The 22,281-nt window shown below is 55.5% G+C and overlaps 2 protein-coding genes across 2 annotated transcripts; both read right to left on the bottom strand.

Annotated features, from left to right (window-relative positions):
- Positions 1-522: 522 nt before the first annotated feature.
- ICAM1 (intercellular adhesion molecule 1) lies at positions 523-11,115 on the bottom strand. The gene is made up of 7 exons (XM_049788343.1): positions 10,965-11,115; positions 7,299-7,547; positions 2,673-2,987; positions 1,774-2,055; positions 1,378-1,626; positions 995-1,243; positions 523-901 (listed from the first exon to the last, which is right to left on the bottom strand). Exons 1-7 carry the CDS (start codon positions 11,113-11,115, stop codon positions 726-728), a joined length of 1,671 nt encoding a protein of 556 aa, XP_049644300.1. The 3' UTR covers positions 523-725.
- A 5,024-nt stretch (positions 11,116-16,139) lies between these two features.
- MRPL4 (mitochondrial ribosomal protein L4) lies at positions 16,140-20,294 on the bottom strand. The gene is made up of 8 exons (XM_049788455.1): positions 20,118-20,294; positions 19,858-20,011; positions 18,226-18,277; positions 17,821-17,938; positions 17,048-17,154; positions 16,848-16,957; positions 16,664-16,740; positions 16,140-16,449 (listed from the first exon to the last, which is right to left on the bottom strand). Exons 1-8 carry the CDS (start codon positions 20,248-20,250, stop codon positions 16,292-16,294), a joined length of 909 nt encoding a protein of 302 aa, XP_049644412.1. The 5' UTR covers positions 20,251-20,294; the 3' UTR covers positions 16,140-16,291.
- Between the last annotated feature and the right edge of the window lie 1,987 nt (positions 20,295-22,281).

Here is a 22,281-nt window from a genome sequence, read left to right as displayed (position 1 = left end):
TGGTATCATTGAGGACATAGGGGGAGAAACAGGGCTCCAAAGTTATCTCTGGGCATGTCATCGTGGCTCAGCTCCTGGGGAGCAGCAGCTTAGCCAATTTTGTGGGACACCCCAGCCCCATCACCTTTGAGTCAGGCCTTTGTACAGTGCACAGACTGGACCACTGTGCCCAGGGGACCCTGAATGAGATTAGACTGGGGTGGGTGGGTAGGTAGGAAGTTAAGTTTTCTCCTGACTGTGCAAGCCCACACCAAAAACAATAAATAACCGGGGAAAGAACAAACAAATAAATATGTCATCACAACATGGGACGGATAACAGCTGTCCTGAACTTGGCCTCTCTCACAGTCAAGAGGAAGAACAGGGATTGTGATTTGTGTCTGGATGGGAGGAGGGTGACTTCCTTAGATCAGAAGGGCACAAGCACACAAAGACTGTAGAGTTTTCCCCACTCTGTCACTGAACAGGCCTGACTGGATTCGCCCCAAGTCGTGTCCCCATCTCTTGGCTCAGTTCCGGGGCTGCAGCGAGTGTGAAATCTGGATTCTTCCGTGTAGCCCCGAAATGCTATCTAGGTTTCCATAAAGGTCTCTGTCCTATTCCCGGGCATCTTAGGGAAAGGGTGTGGCGACCTGGCCAGCACCCATCCATCTGTCCAACATGATTCATGTCAGCACCCCACCACCATGAAGGAGGCTGAGCAGGTCATCAGCCTCTGGCTGGGCTCAGGGCGGGGTGGCCGCCAACTTCAACTTCAAGGCTTCTGCCTTCTGGGCTTCCTGGAGCTTGTATTTTCTGATCTTCCTCTGGCGGTTAATGGAGTATATTACAGCAGCCACAATGGCCAATGTTAGCAGAACTACCACGGTGATGATAATAGGCAAGTGATTCCTAGGCTTGGCTGCAAGAAAGAAGGAAGGGGTGGCCGGTAAGGATGGGGCCCGACCCCACCCTTCCCTAACCCTAGCCCAGACCCCAAGGCACTGCCACTCACAGTTCACGGTCAGGACCACTTCAGCAGTGACCACACCCTGAGAATTGGTGGCCCGACATACGTAGGTGCCCTGGATCTCCTCCTTGACAGGCCTGTGGTCCCCAATGTGCAGCGGAGCCCTGTCCCCCTTCCGGAGACACTGCAGCTGGGGCTTGGGGTTCCCACGGGGCCGGCACCGCAGGGTCTGATCGGAGCCCTCGTCCCAGGTCCAGTTCCTCGGGCAATCACTGGTGTCTAGAAGGGGGCCGTCTGCAAGGACAGCGAGGCGTGAGGGGCTGAGCCCCGGGGCCCTGACCCCCAGCCCCTAACCCCCTTCTAGAGGTTAAAGAATCTCAGGGAGATGGGAAAGTGGGGAGATCTTCTGGCACCCTGAGATCACTCACACAGGACGCTGAGCATGCGGGTCTGGTTCTTCCACAGTCTCTGTCCAGCCACTTCCAGCTGGGCAGAGCACAAAAAGCTCTTCCCGTTGTCTGCGGCGCTGGCATTGAATATGAATTGGGTCCTCGAGATCTCAGATTCACCGCCATTCAGCGTTACCAGTGCTCCAGTCTGGGCCTCGCAGGCCACTGTCACCTCTGTCCCTTGTGGCACCTCCAGGGCACTCAGGGAAAGGTTGGGAGCCAGGAAGCCTGGGGGTGGGACATAAATGAGCCACGCCCCATGTAAGCCACACCCCAATGGAACATCACCTGAAAGCCACACCCCCTCCTAAGCCACGCCCCAAACAGCCCTTTGTTAATTACACCGCAGTCCTGGCTACGCCCCGCAGGACTTACTGTAGAAAGTCAGACTTTTCTCTTGCTGTCGCATCTCTGTTCCCAGGAGCACCGTACATTCCAGCTGCTGCACCCCCTCGTTTGCCACGGGAACCTTGGCCTTCGCAGAGATGGAGTGCTTGTTGTACGTGACCATGGGCTCCAACTGTTTGTGCCCCAGCTCAAGGTGGATCTCGGCTTCTGACGCTGGGAATAGTTTGTCCAGGGTACAGACCACAACTGCCTCTGTGCCCACTTCCAAAAGTTCCGGGACGGTAAGGTTTGGGAGGGTTTCAGGCATGTCTGGCAAGAGAAGGGCAGGTGTGAGAGTGGAAACCCTGAAGGACATTCTGGGGCATTTTCTTTCTTTTTAAAAAATGTTAGGGGGGGGGCAGGAGTGATAGCACAGCAAGAGGGCGTTTGCCTTGCCTATCAGACCCAGGTTCCATCCCCAAGATCCCATATAGTTCCCCAAACAACAAATTTGGGTTTGGGGCCACATCTGGCAGTGCTCAGCAGTTACTCCTTGTTCTGAGCTCAGGAATCATTTCTGGGGGTACATGGGATCCCAAGGGATGCCGAGAACCAAACCCGATCACTAGTGTGCAAGACAAACCCCTTAGCTGCTATACTATTCTTCAGTCCCCTCCTGGGTCATACTCAACCCCCCGATTTTGAAACACCCTCTCCCCTTAGTGCCCGCCTGATCTCATGACCCATGTACCCCAACTAACCTTCAATCACAGCCTTCTAAGATCCTGCAGCCAGGACACCCCCCCCCCCGTGCTCCCCAAATATGCCCTTTCCAAAAGCCTTTGCAGCATACAGGAGTGGGTCTGCGTTTACCCCAGAGTCATGAGGGTCCCTCTTGCTCAGGAACCCTGCACCCCATCTTCGGGGAGGGATTCCCAATGTCTCACCAAAGGTTCGGAGCTTCAAGGGGGCCGAGCTGTTCTCCAACAGTTCCAACCCACGGGAGCGCAGATCCAGTTCGGTGCGGCAGGAGAAGTTGGCGCCGTGGTCCTCTCTGCGCACAGGCACCTCGGCCGTGACCTCCGCTAGTTTGGTGGGGTCCCCTGGCACGGGCTGCCGGCTCAGCACCTCGTCTCCGCGGAGCAGCACTACCGTGAGGTTGCTTCGGGGCGCCCCACCTTTTATCTGGCAGCTCAATGTGAGGTTTTCACCCACAGGCTGCCAGGAGGGCAGGGGTTCCAGGTCGACGCTCTCAGGGGACCCTGGAAAAAGGGGGAGAAAGATGAGTGTTCGCATGAGCTGGCGAGGTCCCGCCAGCAGGTGGCACGAGGGTGTCACCCACACCAGCCTTTATGGTTCTTTTCTCACCCCCAAACACCCCAAAAGTTCAAAGGTCAAAGCTTCAGTGGAGGGGCCAGAGTACAGCGGGGAGGGCTCTTGCCTTGCATGCAGCCAGTTCTACCTTGATCCCCAGTTCCCCCTAGGTAGGGTCCCCTAAACTCCCTTGGAAGGGTGCTCTAAACACCAGAAGTGATTCCTGGGTATAAAGTAGGGTATAATCCAAACACCCCTGTCCCCAAAGTATTATTCTAGGTGTCCCATCACCGTAAGTTTAAGATGTCTCCATTGGAGATCTTTGATTGTTTTGTTTTGTTTTGGGGCCACACCCGCTGGCGCTTGGGTTGGTTTCTCCAGGTTCAGCACTCAGAAGTTGCTTCTGCAGAGCAAACTCAGGGGACCATAAGGGATGCCGGAAATTGAACCCGGGTTAGTCGCATGCAAGGCTAACGCCTTCCTTATCGCTGTGCTATTGAAAGGGTTAAGAGAAATTGTCTCCATTTTTCTCCTGACCAAGCAGAACTGTCCCCCCCCCCATCTGCTTTCTAGGATTCACTGCCCCAGGCACCTATATGCCTAAGGACCCCTGCAGTTTGCAGGAGCCTCCGACCCCCCCCCCCCCTTAGAGGCCCTGACAGCAAGGCTATCAATCAATCTCAGGCACAAACTTCACCAGAATGCGATAGGAATGCGATAAGCTGGCGCCAGAAAAGGGGATTGTATGGTGTGAATTAGAATTTATGTTATCACCTCTTGTAACTGATAAGATGTAATGGGTTCGAGACGGCTCCTTTTTGCACTGGAGCCCAGGCATGCCTGAATAGAAGCCTTGCTGTCATGGACCAGTGCCTCTGTCTCTTTGTCTCGTGGCACCTCCGGGTTGTGGCACCTCGGGGTTTGAGCTCTCACAGGCCCCAACACTATCTCTCAGGCCCTGTGAGATCTTGATTTTTGTTACTGTTGTTGTTTTTTGGTTTTTGGACCACACCCGGTGATGCTCAGGGGTTACTCCTGACTATGCACTCAGAAATTGCTCCTGACTTGAGGGATCATATGGGATGCTGGAGATAGAACCCAGGTCCGTCCTGGGTCAGCCGCGTGCAAGGCAAACGCCCTACTACTGTGCTATTGCTCTGGCCCCTGTTGCTGTTGTTATTGTTGTTTTGTTATTGTTATTGTTGCTTGGTTGAGGGGCCATTCCCTGCAGTGCTAAGGACTTACTCCTTGCTCAGGGATCACTCCTGGCAGTGCTCCAGGGATCTGGTGTGGTGCCAGAGAGTGAATCCAGGTTGGTCATATGCAAACAAGTGAAATAACCTACCCTTTGTCCTGTGGCTCCAGTCCCAGACCTCCACCCCCAGGAGCCTGCATTTAAAGAAGGAAAAAAATTTCCAGAATGTTCTGGAGCTGTAAAAAAAAAAAAAAAACAAAAAAAAAAAAAACAAGACCAAAAAACCCACACAAGCTCAAAATCACATGTTAGAGGGCTGGGATTTCCCAGACCAAGAGTTCTCTTTTCTGCTTCTCAGGTAAAAAAAAAAATTTATTTTATTATTTTTTTTTTTGGTTTTGGGGCCACACCCGGCGGTGCTCAGGGTTTACTCCTGGCAGTCTGCTCAGAAATAGCTCCTGGCAGGCATGGGGAACCATATGGGACACCGGGATTCAAACCAACCACCTTTGGTCCTGGATCGGCTGCTTGCAAGGCAAACGCCGCTGTGCTATCTCTCCGGGCCCTTCTCAGGTAAAATTTCAAGGCTGGGGCTGGAGGGATAGTCCAGGGGGCTGGGCACTGCCCTGGCACGTGGCCACACTGGCACTTATTTCGATCCCTGCCACTGCATATAGTCGCCTGGGCACCTCTAGGGGTCCCTCCTGAATACAGAACCAGGAATAGCCTCTGAGAATTTTGGGGTCTGGTCTCAACCCCCACCCCAGGCCATCCACACAGATCAGATCCCTGGCAACTCACTGTGTCCCCTGAACCCCACCAGAATAATTCCTGAATACAGAGCCAAGAGTAAACTGAGTACCTTGCTGGGTGTGGCCCAAAAGGGGAAAGAATACACAAGTGGGGGGCAGAGGATGGAGATAGTATAGGGGGAGAGGGAGGAAAAGAGAGAGAGAGATGCTTTCCTTAAGTGCAGTCAAGCCAAATCACAGACACCTCTTTAGGCTCCTTGAGCTCCACCAAGAGTGAGCCCTGAGATTTGGGCCAAAATGCCAGAGAAGAGAAACAGAAACCAAAAGTATGTTTGGAAAGAGAGGGTGGGTCAGAGTCCAACAGGCTGAGCACAGGCTTTTCTCCCCCACTTTTAAGATGGGGGAGGAGATTGCCCCTGGTGGCAGAGTTTTTTTGTTTTTTTGTTTTTGCCTTTGTTTTTGGTTTTTGAGCCACACCCAGTGACACTCAGGGGTTACTCCTGGCTATACACTCAGAAATCGCTCCTGGCTGGGGATCCCACTGAGGTCTGTCCTGGGTCAGCTGTGTACAAGGCAAAAGCCCTACGGTGTGCCACCGCCTCGGTCCCCAGGTGGCAGAGTTCTATCTGGTGAGCCCAGATAGATGTAGGATGCATAGGAGTTGGTGGGAAACTGAGGAAAGAGACTCAGTAGAGGTTTTCAGGATGGAAACTGCTGACCGCAAGGTGGGGAGCTGGGCAGGACTGCACCTTATGGGTCCACCTGCCAGGCAGAAGGCCTGAGACCTCTTTGGGGACAGCAGAGGTGGCCACGGCAGAAACGGGGACAGTGACTTGCAGTGCTCAGGGGCTGCTCCTGCCTCTGTATTTAGTATTAACCCTTGGCAGTGCTTAGGGAACCGCGGGTGGTGCAAATCATGGGTCAGCAACCTCCAAAGCTTGCCGTATTATCTCTTGGGTCCAAGGACATGAAACTAGACTTCGAGGTTTCAAGGGACCAAAAAACCAGCTCGAAGGACAAGCCACACCCCCAGTGATACTTGGCCTTGGGGTGCTAAGGCCATGTACGTGGGCCTTGTCTGGCAGTGCCAGGTACTGAACCCTGGAGCACTCTGAGTTCTCTGTCTGCCACCAGGTCCACAAGCTCGGGGGAAAAAACAGAAAGGCAGTCTTGCACGCTGCCGTCCTTTGAGCACTGCCCAGAGTAATTCCTGAGTGCCGAGCTAGGAGTAAGCCCTGTGCACCACTGGGTATGTTAGGAAGGAAAGAAGGATAGAGAGAAAGAGAGGAGAGGCCAGGCCAGAGCGATAGCACAGTGGCAGGGCGTTTGTCTTGCACGCAGCTAGCCTGGGACAGACCCATGTTCGATCTCCGGCATCCTATATGGCATCCCAGAACCTGCGAGGAGTGCAGAGCCAGGAGTAACCCCTGAGCACTGCTGGTTGTGGCCCAAAAGGACAAAAGAAAAAAAGGAAGAAAGAGGAAGGAAAAAGAAGGATGGAAGGAAGGAATTCAGGGACTATAGAAATAGGTCAAGGGCTGGAAGGCAGCTTTGCCTCTAAGGGACCCCACATGGGTTTAGCTGGGTTTAGCCCCAAAGCCAAGACTGGAAAGAAAGTCCAGCAGGGAGGGCGCTTTTCTTACACACAGCAGACCTGGCTTCGATCCCAGCACCTCATAGGGTTCCCCAATCCCCCCAATCCCCTTGACCCCTGAATGCAGAGTTAAGAATCAGCCCTGGGATGGGTCCAGAGCTGTGGCACAACCGGTAAGGTATCTTGCACACACTAACCTAGGATGGACCTCGGTTCGATCCCCCAGCATCCCATATGGTGTCCCCCCCATATTCTGAGTGCGATTTCTGAGTGCATAGCCAGGAGTAACCTTTGAGCTTCACCGGTGTAGCCCAAAAACAAAAAACAAACAACAACAACAATAAAATAACCAGCCCCGGGGCCAGAGGGATAGCACGGTGGCAGGGTATTTATTTGCCTTGCATACTGCCAACCCGACCCAGGATGAACCTGGATTTGATCCCTGGCATCCCATATGATCCCCCGAGCCTGCCCGGAGTGATTTCTGAGCAGAGGCAGGAATAAACCCTGAGCACCGCTGGGTGTGACCCCGAACAAAACAAAACAAATAAGCTGGGGTGCCCAGTCTTCTGCCAAATGCCAAAGTGCCAGGGAGAGGCAAACAGTGATCCGTTAAGTTTCATCCCTGGAAGCTGCTGAGGACCCCACATCCCACCTCCCCAGCTTGCCCCACCACCACGTGTGCCCCTAGCGAGCGTGCCCAGGCCCGGCCACTCACAGTAGACGGTGATGGGGAGCGATAGCATGTCCTGTTGGCCGCAGTTGGAGAAGCACATAGGCTCGCCGTCCTCCTGCACATCGCTCAGTAGGAATGTCTTCCATGTGTCGCCCTCGGACACCATCTCCTTGGTCAGGGGTGTCTCCAGGCCCAGCTCCCCGCAGGAGTCACTGCAGTTCACCAGCAGAGTGCTGCCCCTCAAGACCGTGGCCTCCGTGGGGTACACACTTAGCTTGGCCTCTCCCAACCCTGGAAGCAAAAAGACACAGGGCACAGGTGTCAGCTGGGGTGCCCAGAGTATGGCTGGTGTGCACATGCGCGCGCGCGCCCGCGCGCCCGTGTGTGTGTGTGTGTGTGTGTGTGTGTGTGTGTGTGTGTTAGAGCCTCAAATCCATTCTCTCTCTCTCTCTCTTTTTTTTTTTTTTTGTGGTTTTTAGGTCAGATCCGGCAGTGCTCAGGGGTTATTCCTGGCTCCAGGCTCAGAAATTGCTCCTGGCAGGCACAGGGGGACCATATGGGATGCCGGGATTCGAACCGATGACCTCCTGCATGAAAGGAGGCAAACGCCTTACCTCCATGCTATATCTCTGGCTTCTAAATTTTGGTTTTTTGGGTCACATCCCGCGGCACTCAGGAATTACTCCTGGCTCTGCACTCAGGAATCACTCCTGGCAGGCTCGGGAGATCATATGGATGCTGGGGTAGGTAGCGTGCAAGGCAAACACCCTAATGCCGTGCTATCACTCCAGCTCTAACTCTCTTTTTCTCTCTCTCTTGGCTCGGATATAAGATAAAGGGGATCAGTGAAGGGATAGAGGCAGGACTAGGGGACAAAGTGGGGGGTTGAACAGACAGTTCAAGGACAAGGAAGGGGCTTGAGTGGTGATAGTATAGCAGTGAGGGCATCTGGCCTTGCACACGCCAACCCAGGCTCTGTCCCCCAGCACTGCTTAGAGGTACCCCAGCCCTGCCTGGAGTGGTTCCTGAGCACAGAGCCAGGCTTGGCCCCCCAAATAAACAAAAACACAAGTGATAATAAGAAGGGGCTAGTGGGCTGGATCGATAGGACAGCGGGGAGGGTGCTAGCTTTCCTCCTGTACGTAGCTGTACGTAACTGACTCGGGTTCGATCCCTGGCATCCCATAGAAGGCCCTGAGCACAGTCAGGAGTGATTCCTTGTCAGCGACAGTCACAAAATGGATGCCAGCCTTTCTTCATGTGGCTTTTAATATGTGACTTATGGCACGTGGCATTTGACTCGCCCCAAGCTTTTAAGAAAAGAACAGTAATTATCCTCATCCCAGGAAGTATATTGACATCTGTTTATCTGTACTAGGAACCGGGTTTGACAATCTCTCTGTCAGGACATAGCATTTAGACAAATATGCACCGTTTCTGGCTCATAAAGATTGATCATAAGATATGTTCGGATATCTGCGTGTTCTTGTTTGCCCACCTTTCCCCCTCCCGTTTGAAAATTGCTTTTAAAGTCTGCAGCTGAAAAATAAACTTGAGAGGCCTTGACAAAATTTCGCTTGGCCTCCTTCTCCTTTTTTCTCACCCATTCTCTTTCAGGCTTGGTCCCCTCTGCCCCCCACAAATAACAGAGTCCCTCGGATCAGGACAATTCCTGAATGCAGAGCCAGGAGTCAGCCCTGAGCACTGCTAGGTCTGGCCACAAAGTCCAAACTGGGAACTGGGGTGGGGGTGTCGTAAAGAGCTAGAGACCCTAAGGTGCATCCCAGACACCGCATGCCCCCACTCCCAGCTCTGCCAGGAATAATGGCCAGCAGGGCCGGATGTGGCCCAAAGGGGAAACAGAAACAGCTATAATGTTCCAAGGGCAAGTGAGTGCAAAGGTTTGGGGCAGTGTGGCAAAGGAAGTGGAGATCTAGGCAGGGGCTGGGCCTAGTGATAGCATGGCCGTCAGGTATTTGCCTTGCACACAACTGACCCAGGCTCAATCCCCAGACTTCATAGGGCTCCCCAAGTCCATCAGGAGTATTCCCAAGTGTGGAGCCAGGAGTAAACCCAGAGCACTGCCAGCTGTGTTACGCCCCCCCCCCCCAAAAAAAAATCAGGAGCCAGAGCAATAGCACAGCAGGAAAGGTGTTTGCCTTGCACATGGTCAATCCAGGTTTGATCCCCAGCATCCCATAGCGTGCCCCAGCCTGCAAGGAGGAATTTCTGAGCGTAAAGCCAGGAATAACTTCTGAGCGCCAAAACAAACAAAATTAAAATAAAAAGCAAAGCAAACAAGTGAGCTAGCTTCCCCTTTCCCCATCCATCTACTCAGGCCGATGACACAGAAGTCCCTGTGGGACAGCCTGAGACCCAGGTTTAGGAGAAGGGGATGCCCCAGAGGCAGACCCCGAAACCAAACCACCAGAAAAAAAAAAAAAACAAGTTTCATCAATCCCAGACTTCTCAGGCCAGCTGCTGGCCTTTCAGGGCTGAAGGGTAAAACAGATTTTGGGGGACGTGCTGATGAAGGGCCTGGGGCCCCCGAAGGCCACAAAAACACACTCTGCCCACCAGCTTCTGCTCTGGCGGTGCCCACTGGAAACAGTAGGCTGTTGAGAGAGAGTGGGTGGGCATGTGGCTCCAGCTATGTGGATTTTTTTTTTTTGGGGGGGAAGGGACTTGAGTGCTTTTTATGAGGGGGATGGACCACACCTGGCAGTACTCAAGACTTACTCCTGACTCTGTGCTCAGGGGTCACTCCTGGCAGAACTGAGAGGCCCCTAAGATGCCGAGGATCGAACCCAGGTCAGCCTTGTGCAAGGCGACCGCCCACCAGGCTGTCTCCTCTCTCTGCTGATTCCACATGACTCAGACCCAGGAGGGGAAGGAAGAAATTTTTCTAGAAAGTTGTTTTTTTTTTTTGTTTTTTGGGCCACACCCGGCGTTGCTCAGGGGTTACTCCTGGCTTTCTGCTCAGAAATAGCTCCTGGCAGGCGCGGAGGACCATATGGGACACCGGGATTCGAACCAACCACCTTTGGTCCTGGATCGGCCGGGCCCTCTAGAAAGTTCTGATCCGTCTCAGGAGAGGGAAATGGGGAGCAGAGCCCTGTGCGGAGTTGGGACCCCACTGCCTGGCCATCACCCCACTAACAGATGGACCCAACACCCAAAGGGTCCCTTTTCCCTGCCCTCCACGCTGGTAATGGTGGATGGGGTGCTGGGTACCTGCAACCCGCTCCTGGGTCAGCTAGGCACGCTGGAATTCCCCAGATCAACTTCCCCCAAGGCGTCGGGGGAGAAAGAAGAAATGGAACGCCTATGTGTGGTGCATTTGGTTCATGGATGTGCATGCGTGCTGGGTTCCTGTGTGGGCATGTTTGTGGAGTGAGGGGGTGCTCCCGCCTGATCCAGCGCTAGTTTTCTCCACCTCCTGGGGTCCCCAAGCGACCGAAACCCAAACACTGCCAAGATGTCTCCACACCCCGCTATGGTGGACTCGGACCTCCTGCTAAGCCATTTGAAGGTTTCCAGAACGGCCTCCATCCATCCACGCACCCGCTCCCCCAGCCTGAGCCTAGTTTGTGCCCCACTTTGCTTCAGTCGATGGCTTTCACCCCAACTTTCCCCCACCAAACGGCTAAGTCCAAAGAACTTTAATCTTTACGCGCAGGCGGGGGAGCTGTGGTGGAGGCGCCGCACCCAGGACGCACCCCGGATCCCGAGGCGAGGATCCGGAGCCTGGGAGCCAGCCCGGTCGGTAGCCGGCGCCTCCGGGGCACTCACCTGGGAGAAGAGCCCCGAGTAGTGCCAGAAGGGCGGGCAGCTTGGAGGCGGCGGCGCGGAGACGCATGGCGGAGCGTATTGGAGACACCAAGCGGGACCCAGGCGGGTGTGGACTGGGGATGCGCCCAGAGGGCCGGTTCTCTTATAGGGGTGGCCAGCGGGGGCCGAGGGGAGGCGCTGCCTTCCCGGAAACCTCGCGCCTTCCCCGCCGGAACAAAAGCATTTCCGGATTGGAGGGTGCTTGCCCGACCCGGTGGTCCCCCGCTTTGGCCGCTAGAGCGCAGGAATTTCCAAGCGCGCCAAGGGGGCGCGCGGTGGCCCAAGACGACCCCCGGGAAGGGTGTGGGCGTGGTACCTAGACCTAAGGGGTCCGCCTAGCTAGAAGAAGCTGGCCCGGGGCTTGAATCGAGCGGTGCTCACCACCTCTCCAAATTAGTCGAGCCCCCCCATCTCCAAGCGCAAAGGCTCTCCACCCCGAGTGCGCCCCTCCTCCCCCAAGGGGGCAGATCCTTGAGCATCTGGCCGCCCCTCTCGTCGAGAAGCCCTTGGAAGCGGGTTCAGACAGCTGGAGGAGCACCCAGGAGTGCAAATGCGCATGTAGGGCACCCCCCCCCGCCATGCATCGACTCGGGGTGCCCCCCTTTACGCACCCCCTTTTTAGGCCTCGCTTCGCTTCCCCTTTCCACCGAAGTCGTGGGGGCGTCTTGGGTTCCTAAATAAGGAAGGAAACGGCGTGACCCTGACACACGTTGCGAACCGCTCAGGTTCGGTTCCCATGACCCCTTGGGGAAACTGAGGCAACTCGGAGTTGGGGGAGGGGGCTGGAGAGGGACAGATGCGGGGGTGAGGGTTTTGACTAATACTGGCTTTGAGCAGGAACCATGGAGCTGGGAGAGGGACTGGGACGAAGTTAGGGGGTGCGACTCCGCCGGATTCCAACCTCCCCGCTGGACTCCTGGCATCCAACCCGGGGCGCAAAGATTTAGGGTGCGCGTGCTCCGGGTGGAGCTGGAAAGGGTTGCGCCGCGTGTCCAGGCGCCCCACGACGGACTCCAGGTCTCCATCCGTCGCCCACTGATTCACTGATTGGAGGCGGGGGACCCCGAGGTCATGGATCGCCCCAGCGGAGCCGCCAAATGTTTCCTGTTGTGGGGCGCGCGCCGCGTCGCCATGGAGAGGCCCAGGGGCCAGGGAGGTCGCGCAGCAGACGGGGAAGGTGGGGGGCCTTGGGGACGGGCCGGCCTTTCCTCTGGGCCTGGCCAGGGCTGCGGGTCACTCCCTTACCAGCCCCCCCAACGCGTTCCTCGCCTCCCTCGGAGCGTGGCTGAGGAATTTCCAAAGGGGGATCTTTCAGGATGGGGCGCGGGACTTCAGAGGGGCTCAGAGTCTCCGGGACAGGGACAACGCGTAGCATGGGAGATTCCAGGTGCCACGGCGCCGGCATGGCGCTGGGAAAGTCCTGCGGCTGGGGGTCATTTTGGGGGTCCCTTTTGGCTGAATTTTGGGCACCTTCGGTTGGGTCTCGGTTGGTCCCCGATTCCCGGTGCGCGCGGTGCCAGCGCCCCCACGCGGCTGCCGCCCGGACTTGCAGTTGCCCCAGAAGTTCGTCCTCCTCGATACTCCCGAGGGGAGCACCTGAGTTTGTTCTGCCCCGTGCAACGCTGAAGGAAGGCCTCCCACCATTCCCGAACCCTTCCTCCTAACAGAGATTTATTTTTTGGCGGGGCCAATAGACAAGAGACCAAACTGCTGGAGAATTTCAGGTCGTGCGCAGGAGAAAAAAAAAAATCCAAGACTTGGATAAATGTCAGGGAGGTGCTCAGAACTGACACTGGGCTCTGCTCCTGGTGGACTCGGGACCCTAGGGGATCCTGGAGACTGAACCGGGGCTCAGCTGCGTGCAAAGCAAGTGGCCTATCGCTCGGTCCCTGAAGCAATCCTTCTGGGAAGGAAACTGAGGAAACTTTGAGCCCATAATCAGAGTGTGAATGTGCAAAGGTCCTGGGATAGGTAGGAGCCCTGTGTGGCTTGGCACAGTTTTTGAACTACACCCAGCGGTGGTGGCGCTCAAAAGTTACTTCTGGCAGACGCAGGCAACCCTATGGGATGCCAGGGATCGATCGAACCCAGGTCAGCTGTTGCAAGGCCAAGTTCTTCCCCACTACATATCACCCCAGCCCTTGTGCTCGTTTGCTGGGTTGCAATATGCACATTCGTGTACACACACACGCACGCGCACACACACACACGCGCGCGCGCGCGCGCCTAAGATCACCTGCTCTGTTCCAGCTCCAGGAACCTCAGATGGAGGAAGCCGTGCATGGCCTGGGCATGTGTAAGTGGCGCTGGGGATCAAACTCAGGGCCTCAAGCTTGCAAGCAACAGGAAACACTACAGGGCCATTCCATACATCCTGGTTCATGCAGAACTCTGAGGGTATTGTGGGGGCAGCTGCAGGGCCTCACCTCAAGGGGATGTGACTGCCCCAAGCCAGACAAACTGACTTGAAGCCTGGAGGGAGCCAGTTCATGAGTGGGGAATGACTGGCCGTCTGCAAAGCTGGTTGGACACCCCCACCTCAGATAGGGGGCCAAGGGCAGGGCCAAGGATGACCCTTCTGCCTGTTCTGAGTTCCTGGATGGGAGAAGCGAAACAAAGGGCCCCTTCTGAGAGGTGGATGTGGCTCGTAGCGCTGGGCTCTCACCTCTGTTTTCTGAAGGAAGGGGAAGCAGATTCATTGCCGCTGCCAGGAAGGGCACAGCTTCCTCCAGGGTGCCAGGGAGTCTCAGTGGCACAGACAGGAGCCGCTGCAGCCTTGTACAGAACCCCAATCCTGGCCACAAGCAGCCAACGAGCAACCACAAGCCCTGGGCATTCCCATCTATTTTTTGAAGTGGTTTGTTTTTTTTTTTTTTTTGTTTTTGTTTTTTGTTTTTGGGCCACACCCTGTGACGCTCAGGGGTTACTCCTGGCTATGCGCTCAGAAGTTGCTCCTGGCTTCTTGGGGGACCATATGGGACGCCGGGGGATCGAACCGCGGTCCGTCCTAGGCTAGCGCAGGCAAGGCAGGCACCTTACCTCCAGCGCCACCGCCCGGCCCGAAGTGGTTTGTTTTGAGGAGGCCAGGGGAGGGCCTGCAGGGATACTAGAAGGGGGAACATAAGATCAAGAGCCTCTACATCTGGGGGGCTAGAGATAGACAGTAAACAGTGGGTTAAGAAGGTGCTTGCTTTTGCATGTGGCCAACCTGGGTTCAATTTCACCGGCAACACCATATGGTTCCCACACACCCCAGCCCTCCCCACTACTAGATAATCACTTTCCTAGGGCAGTGTTGGGGATGGAACAATGGAACTTGGGGCCTCCTACCTGATAAACTAGGCTCCACCCCCAGGTCTGTGACCAACTTCTGTTGAAATCCCCCATGGGCGTGGAATGATAAGACAACGGGGAGAGCAGGTGGCCAACCTGGATTCAATCCCCAGTATCCCATAAGGTTCCCCCCAAGCAGCACCAGGAGTGATCCCAGAACGCAGAGTCCGGAGCATCAATGTGAGCCCCCCAAAGAAATCATCACTAGGGACCCTTGCATGTAAAGCCCATACTTCAGTCCCTTTGCCACCTCCCAGCCATTCACCATTTTTTGAGGGGGGGAGATATCACTCCTGGTGGTACTTGAGGGAACCCTGGTCATCCGCATGCAAAGCAAACACCTATGGCCTTGCTATCACTCTGACCCCAGGCCACTGCAGTTGACCTTCTTCCAGGTGTCTTTGCGCCCCTCTAGCCCAAACTCAAGATCTTCCTTTCTCCAAATACCTTTTATTTTCCTTCCTCCACTCCCTTTGGGGAATGGGGGACACAAGCTTCCTAAGATTTCCCTAGAGGCTGTTCAAGAAGCTGCCAAGTGCTGGGCAGTCATTCCACAGGCATTTCCAACTGTCTGGCCTCTGGGGTGGGGTTGGCCCAGCCCAATCTGAATTCCTTGACACTTGTACTACTGCAAAAATGCACTTTTGGGGGAGCAACACCCCGAGCTGGCCCCAACACTCAGGTGGGAAATTTTTGAGTTTGAAGACTCAAACCATACTTTTTTTTTTTTTGGGGGGGGGGGGGGGGGTTGGGTCACAGCCGGCAGCGCTCAGGGGCTCCTCCTGGCTCTATGCTCAGAAATCGCTCCTGGCAGGCTCTGGGGATCATATGGGAAGCCAGGATTCGAACCACCGTCCTTCAGCGTGAAAGGCAAATGCCACTACCTCCATGCTATGTCTCCAGCCCCATCAAACCGTACTTTTCTAGTTTGGGATGGCATCAAACCTGTTCATACTCTGGGATCACTCCTGATGGTGCTCAGGGGACATTATAGGATGGAGATCGAACCCGGGTTGGCAGTGTGCAAGACAAGCATCCTTCCTACCGTTCAGCAGGACCGGGAGATCATATGGAATGCCAAGGATCAAACTCAGGTGGGTCATCTGCAAGGCAAGCGGTCTCTGTGCTCTATTGCTCCAGCCCTCCCTTAAAGTTTAGGTGCTGTGGTTTACAACCCTCCTCAACTGCCTCCTTCCCTCCTTTCCTCCCCACCCCATCTCCTTAGCACACCCAATAAAAAAAATTTTTTTTCTCCTTTCAGTTTCAGTCACGTTAGCAAGCTGCTGAATCATAGGGTTTCTGGTAATAGTCACATCATCTGTAAACCATCTGAAAATGTCTCAGCACCTTGATGCTTTGGTAGATTTTTCTTTCCCCCTCCCCTCTTTGGTAGATTTTTAAAAAATTTTTTTAAAAAGTGTTTATTTGCACATTCCCACCTGCCTACTTCACCAGGGCAGGGCGCACAGGTGTATTTATTCAAGAATATCACCTAGTGCCCGGAGCCAACCCGGGACCGCCCATAAGCCGCAGCTCTGCAACCCCAGGGTCTGCCTCTTGGGGGGCAGGAAGGTGGGAACAGCACAGAGGTGGTCCCTGAGGTGAAAGCGCCCAATCTGCACGAGAGATACAGGGTGCACGTGCTTTGCTGTTTTCCTGGTTTGCAGGGCCGGGATGGAGCCCAGGGTAAGGGGGGGGGGAGTCTCAGCCCTGCCAGATGCATCCATTTTTTTTGCCTCTTTGGAAGCCAGATGCATTCTCACGGGTGCAGGAGACGGCCAGGCTGTCTGACTCTTGGGAGGATGGGGCTGAGGGGTGCTGCCTGCTCAAGTCTCCAGTATGGATATGTGGCAGGAGTTGGGGTGCTGCTGCTATGCACTGGCACGGGGGAAGTCACGGTAGGGCAGGTGGAAGGGGTAGAGTGGGGCGTAGCGTGAGTCCTGCCACAGCAGTTTCTCCTCCAGGTGGGCGAGCGCGGGCAGCGTGAGGACCAGTGTCTGGTGCTTCAGCATGCTGTGCACATTCAGGCCTGCAGGGAGCAGGAAGTTAGAAGGCACCAGACCCTCCTCACCTTTGGGTTTCATCCTCCAGACATCTGGTCTACCCAGACCTGCTCCCAGGCAATTCCTAGCCTGGCTCCACGGTGCCCCCTGGCGGCCTCCTGGGGGAGCTGCAGAATTTATAAGGCAAGTTTGGAATCTGGGGGTAAAATGGAGTGGGATGGGGAGGGGGGCTTGGCTCACCGACCGCGGGCACCAGTGTGAAGGTCTTGAGCCTTGAGGCGGCCTCCACCATGTTCTGCGGGGTGTCTTCATACTCCCTGCAATGCCCCCACCCCCAGGTGAGTGCCCACATATATGCCACCCTGCACTTCTTGCTCCCCCTCCGCACACCCCTGAGCCCTCCAGCCCCGAGGGGCGCCCTCACATGTCCACCAGGAGCACCGAATCTCCCCAGCGGCGGTAGCGTGCCAGCTCTGTAAGATATTGGGGGTCGGCCGTGGGCAAATCCAGGGAATCCACGATGTGCAGATTATCCTGGGTTGGGGGTGTTGGAAAAAAGGCCGGTCTGAGCATCCCAGGGCGCCAATACCTGGGGGCTAAGGTGGTGGGTGTGGCAGGCAATACCTGGGTCAGCTTGACCGTCAGCGCCACGGTGAGGCCCCGCACCCGAACCTTCATGGGCAGCATGTAATAGTAGCTCGTGGGGCCCCGCGGGCCATGGGCCACTCCGCCTGCAAGCATAGAACCGGGGTGTGGGTGGTTGCAAAGTACAGGGTCACCCTCTGGAAATTGCACGGGGAGGAACAGGCTGCAGAGCACCCAGGGCTGGTTCCAGAGCAGCAATTGGGGATGGGAGGTATGCTGATACCCAGAGAGTCAAACCCTCAGGTTCCTCTGCCCCACAGCACCCCCACATTTGTGGGATTTGCTCCCAGAACCCTGATTTTCTCAGAGGAGGTTTGGGTCACCACACCCAGCGGTGCTCAGGGGTTACTCCTGGCTCTACGCTCAGGCATTACTTCCTGGCGGTGCTCAAGGGACTATATGGGGGATGCTGGGGATCGAACAAGGTTCGGTCATGTGCAAGGCAAGTGCTCTTCTCACTTTGCTATTGCTCTAGCCCTAACACACTGACTTCTTTTGGGGGGGGGCCCACACCCGGCCATGCTCAGGATTTACTCCTGGCAGTGCTCGGGGAGCCCTATGAGATGCTGGGGCCAGTTGCGTGCAAGGCAAACGACCTCCCTGCTGTACTAGGGAAGGAGGGCTTCCTGGAGGAGGTCTGGGTGTTGCTGCAGCCCTTGGAGAACCAGGTCAAAACTGGCTGCAAAAGGGGATATGGGCATTGGGGGTGGGGAGGATCTCTCACTGGAGACCCAGAACCCCACCCCACTCACCTCCTCGCCAGATGGGAGACCGGATGCTACCATGCCGTGCTCGCCCGCTGCCCTTCTGCGGCCAAGGCTTCCGGCCACCGCCCCGCACCTCGGCCCGTGTCTTGGTCTTGGCATAGCTCTATGGGTGTGAGGCAAGGTAGGGTCACTGTAGTCCAGGAGGGCTGGGCCAGGAACATGGTGGTGTAGGGCCCTAAGGGGTCTCCTTCCCCCATCTCTTCCCCCAGAGCCCCATGGATTCTTGTTTTTGAGCCACCGGGCAGTACTCGGAGCTGAGTCCTGATTCTGTGATCAGAAAATATTTATTCCTGACGGCTTGAGGAGAGACCCTATGGGATGCTGAGAATCGAACCCAGGTCAAATGTACTTCCTACTGTGCTGTAGTTCTCAACCTGGCCCAGCACTTACAATTCTCTTGAAGTTCTTCTGCCAAATAGCCACCTGGTGCAGAATGTCCAGCCTGGGGGTGGAGGAAATAAAATCTGGGGGTCTCCTCTGTCTGGATGCCTCCTCCAGCTCCCTAATCCGCTGCCTTCCCTGGACACCTGCCTCTGGGAACCATATTCACCAAATTTACTGTAAATTTTCTCTGTGACAATTCCTTCTCAGTCCAACCCAGCCAAGAGGTACCCCCTAGAACCCCCAAAATTGAGTGCTGCCCCTCTTCCTTCTTCTTCAGGCTCATAGCCTGGCCTCTCTTTACTTAGAGCGGACTCCACCATCCGCCCTGTCTAAACCCACCTGCTCTGAGCCCAACCCTGGCCAGAACTCACACTACCCACAACACATCTTAGGTTCCAACTCACAAAGAGGTGGATAACTGAACCCAAGTCTCAATTGGGCTGGTTTTGCTTATTTGGGGGGGAGGGGAAACCATGCTCAAGGCTTATTCCTGGCTCTGCATTCAGGAACCCTTGGTAGCCCTTATTGATCGTATATAGGATGCTGGGGATCAAGCCCATTTTGGCCGAATTCAAGGCAAGCACCCTCCCTGCTGTCCTATCTCTCCATTCCCTACTCTACTGCTTTGATATTGGGGGAGCTCTAGTCCTGGGGGTGAAACACAGGGCTCCTATATGTGAAACACATGCCAGACTTGTGAGCCAACTCCTAAATGTTTTGGGTCACATCTGGCAGTGTTCAGGGTACCCTATGAGATGCTGAGGATCATGCCAGGGTGGGCTGCATGCCCTCACACTTGTCAAATCTTTCCAGCCTGCAGCCCCGAAACTGACATCACACATGTACCACACATTACAGGTACTGGACATGGTTTTGGGGGGGTCATCTGCCCAGCTGGCAGTCCATAGCTAAGAGGCTTGCAGGGCACATTAAGCCAGGGATAGGATGAGACTCAGCAGAGGTGGTGCAACTCTTGCCTTGCATATGCGAGGTCTTGGGTTGGATCCCCGGCACAGCAAAATACAGTAAAATAAAATGCAAGTGGAGGGGCAGATAGTACAGCGGGCAGGGCTCTTGCTGGTATGTGAGCTATCCAGGTTCCATTCCAAGTGCTCCATCTGGTCCTCCAATTCCTGCCAGTAATAAGCCTGAACATTGCTGACTGGATGTGGCCCAAGAACAAACCATAAAAACTCTTACCAGACCATGCTAGATAGACCATGCGAGGCACAAGAAGTATTTGTTAACGCTGCTTCCAACAAAAGCCATTAGCAGCCAGATGGATTTGTTTTTTTAAACTACTGACTGGAAAGTCCCAGAGCTGGAGATATGCAAAGAATTCTCTCTCTTGACAGCTGAGCTAATCTCCTCAGCCTCGCTAGCTCCATTCCAGTAAGCTTTAGAAACATTTCTTAAAACGTTTCTCCCTCCTGGGCCAAGATGTCACTTCTCAGTCCCTCACTTCACACAAATCCGCAGCAGTTTTGGAAAACCGCGTCCCGGTGACCCGTCCATGATGGAATCGAGGTTCGAGCAGCCCAGATCTCCTCCCAGGTAAACAAATCAGGGTTCCCCCCCGCCCCCAGAACCCTCCTCCTGGTTCTCCCAGCGCCCACCGACGGCTTCCCACCCATGTACCTGGGAGGCACGGAGAAAACATCGGGGTGCAGCTCGGCCAAGCCCACGCGCTCCTGATCGAAGCCCTTCAGGGATTCCACCCAGGCCTGCACGGGGCGCCGATGTGGGGGGACGGGAAAGTCGCATTTGCGCAGCACCGGGGGGGCCTGCAGACCTGGGGCAAGCAGAGGTCATAGGTCAAGGGTCAGAGTCAGGATGTCGAGATGCAGGATCACAGCTCCGATCCGCGCCCCCAACGAGTGCGAACCCCACAATCTCACCATCAGGGCTCGCCTCCGGCTCAGCCTGCCCAGCCGGCCCCACTGCACCTGGAGGCAGCGAGCTCAGGCCCTGTAATAAGCCGCCCGCGGGCCGCAGGTAGCCCCGCGCCGTGCTGCGGACCAGCTGCAGCATCGCGGCCCTGGGCCCCACGCCGAGAGGTCACGGCCCACTGCGCCTGCGCGCGGCGCCTGGCGATGACGTCACATACGCGACGCCGCCGTTTCCATCATGGCCATCATGGCCGCCCCCTCGATGGGTCCGCGGAAAGCCGAGCGCTCACGGGCAGAAGTGTAGAGCATGGGGATAGCGGCCCCGAGTGTCCCGCTTTCTCGCCCCCAAAACTACCGCAGGAACCCCATCTTTCCTCTTCAGCACGAAGCGCCCTCCATAGCATTTCCTTTCCCCTCTACGGAAATCTAGCCAATCACCAACGGGCGCGCTTTCCCGTCCAGCCAATGAGCTTCCAGGATGGCGAAGGACCCGCCCACGTCGGGGTATGGGGCGGTGCTTAAGGAAATGTGGCCAATAAGAACCACGCTTTAGGGATAGGCTCCGCCCATGAGGCATAAGACCGCTCCCACTTCGGCTCCTAGATCCCGGCGGGTTCTTTGGGACTGGGTTGGTTGGTTGGTTTCTGCTCTTGTGTTTTGTTTTGTTTTGTTTTGTTTTGTTTTTCTCTGCGGGCGAGGCATTTCCTGTGGTGCTCGGGTATCACCCCAGGGGATATTTGGGGACCACAGGCAAGGCCGAGGAGTCTAACCAGGTCGGCCGCAGGCTGGGTAAACTCCTTACCCGCTGCTTTCTCTCTCTTGTTTGTTTTCGTTTCAAATCAGTGCCTTGAGGCCTCAGCGATTGTACTGGAGTAGGTTTTTTTGTCTTACTCACTGGGGACCCGGGTTCGACTCCCCGCATCAATCTAAGCCCTATCATGAGTGACCCCTGAGCACATCCAGGTGTGGCCCAAAATAAACATTTAAATTTTAAAAGAAAAATAAAAGGGGCCAGAGAGATAGCATGGAGGTAAAGCGTTTGTCTTGCATGCAGAAGGACGGTGGTTCGAATCCCGGCATCCCATATGGTCCCCCCCTTGAGCCTGCCAGGAGCGATCTCTGAGCGCAGAGCCAGGAGGAATCCCTGAGTGCTGCCGGGTGTGACCCAAAATCCAACCCTCTCATAAAAACGGTCGGGGGCCAGAGCGATAGCACATCGGTAGGGCATTTGCCTTGAACGTAGCCTGACCTGAGCTCGATTCCCGGCTTCCCATATAGTTCCCCTCGCCCGGAGCGATTTCTGAGCGCATAGCCAGGAGTAACCCGAATGTCACCGGTGTGCCCTCCCCCCAAAAAGTCACCAAAGGGGCCGAAGCTATAGTACAGCGGGTAGGCCCCTTGCACCCAGCCAATCTGGGTTCGATCCTCAGCATCCCCATATGGTACCCGAGCTTGCAGGAGTCATTTCTGAACACAGAGCCAGGAGCAACCTCGAGCGTCCTTGGGTGTGGCCCAAATAAATTGTAAGAAATAATAAAGTCACAGGCCTGAGTGATAGCACAGCAGTAGGGCGTTTGCCTTGCACGTGGACCGTCCCAGGTTCAATCTCTGGCATCCCATATGGTTTCCCAAGCCTTCCAGGAGCGCAGAGTAAGGAGAAACCCCTGAGCGGCACTGGGTGTGACCCCAAATATATATATGTAACAGTGGTGCAAGCGATAGGGTGGGCGTTTACCTTGCACGCGGCTGACTTAGGACAGACCATGGTTTGATCCCAGGCATCCCATATGGTCCCCCAAACCAGGAGCGATTTCTGAGTGCATAGGAGTAACCTATGCTCAGGAGTAACCCCTGAGCATCACTGGGTGTGGCCCAAAAACAAAACAAAATAATAATAGTAATTTAAAAAAAAGTCACCCACAGGCCCTTCTTAGGATTTGGCCTACCAGATCTTCCCCTCCTCTTAGATTTCCCAGAGCAGGACACCGAGAGCCCAAACCCTTCAAATTAGTGCAACTCTATTCAACCAGAGAAAGCAACAGAGGAGGGGCCGGCGAGGTGGCGCTAGAGGTAAGGTGTCTGCCTTTCAAGCGCTAGCCAAGGAAGGACCGTGGTTCGATCCCCCGGCGTCCCATATGGTCCCCCCAAGCCAGGGGCAATTTCTGAGCGCTTA

This window comes from Suncus etruscus, chromosome 15 (genome assembly GCF_024139225.1).
Source record: "Suncus etruscus isolate mSunEtr1 chromosome 15, mSunEtr1.pri.cur, whole genome shotgun sequence".
Lineage (NCBI taxonomy): Eukaryota > Metazoa > Chordata > Mammalia > Eulipotyphla > Soricidae > Suncus > Suncus etruscus.
The sequence above is the reverse complement of the archived record's forward strand: the minus strand, read 5'-3'. Positions and strand labels throughout refer to the sequence as shown.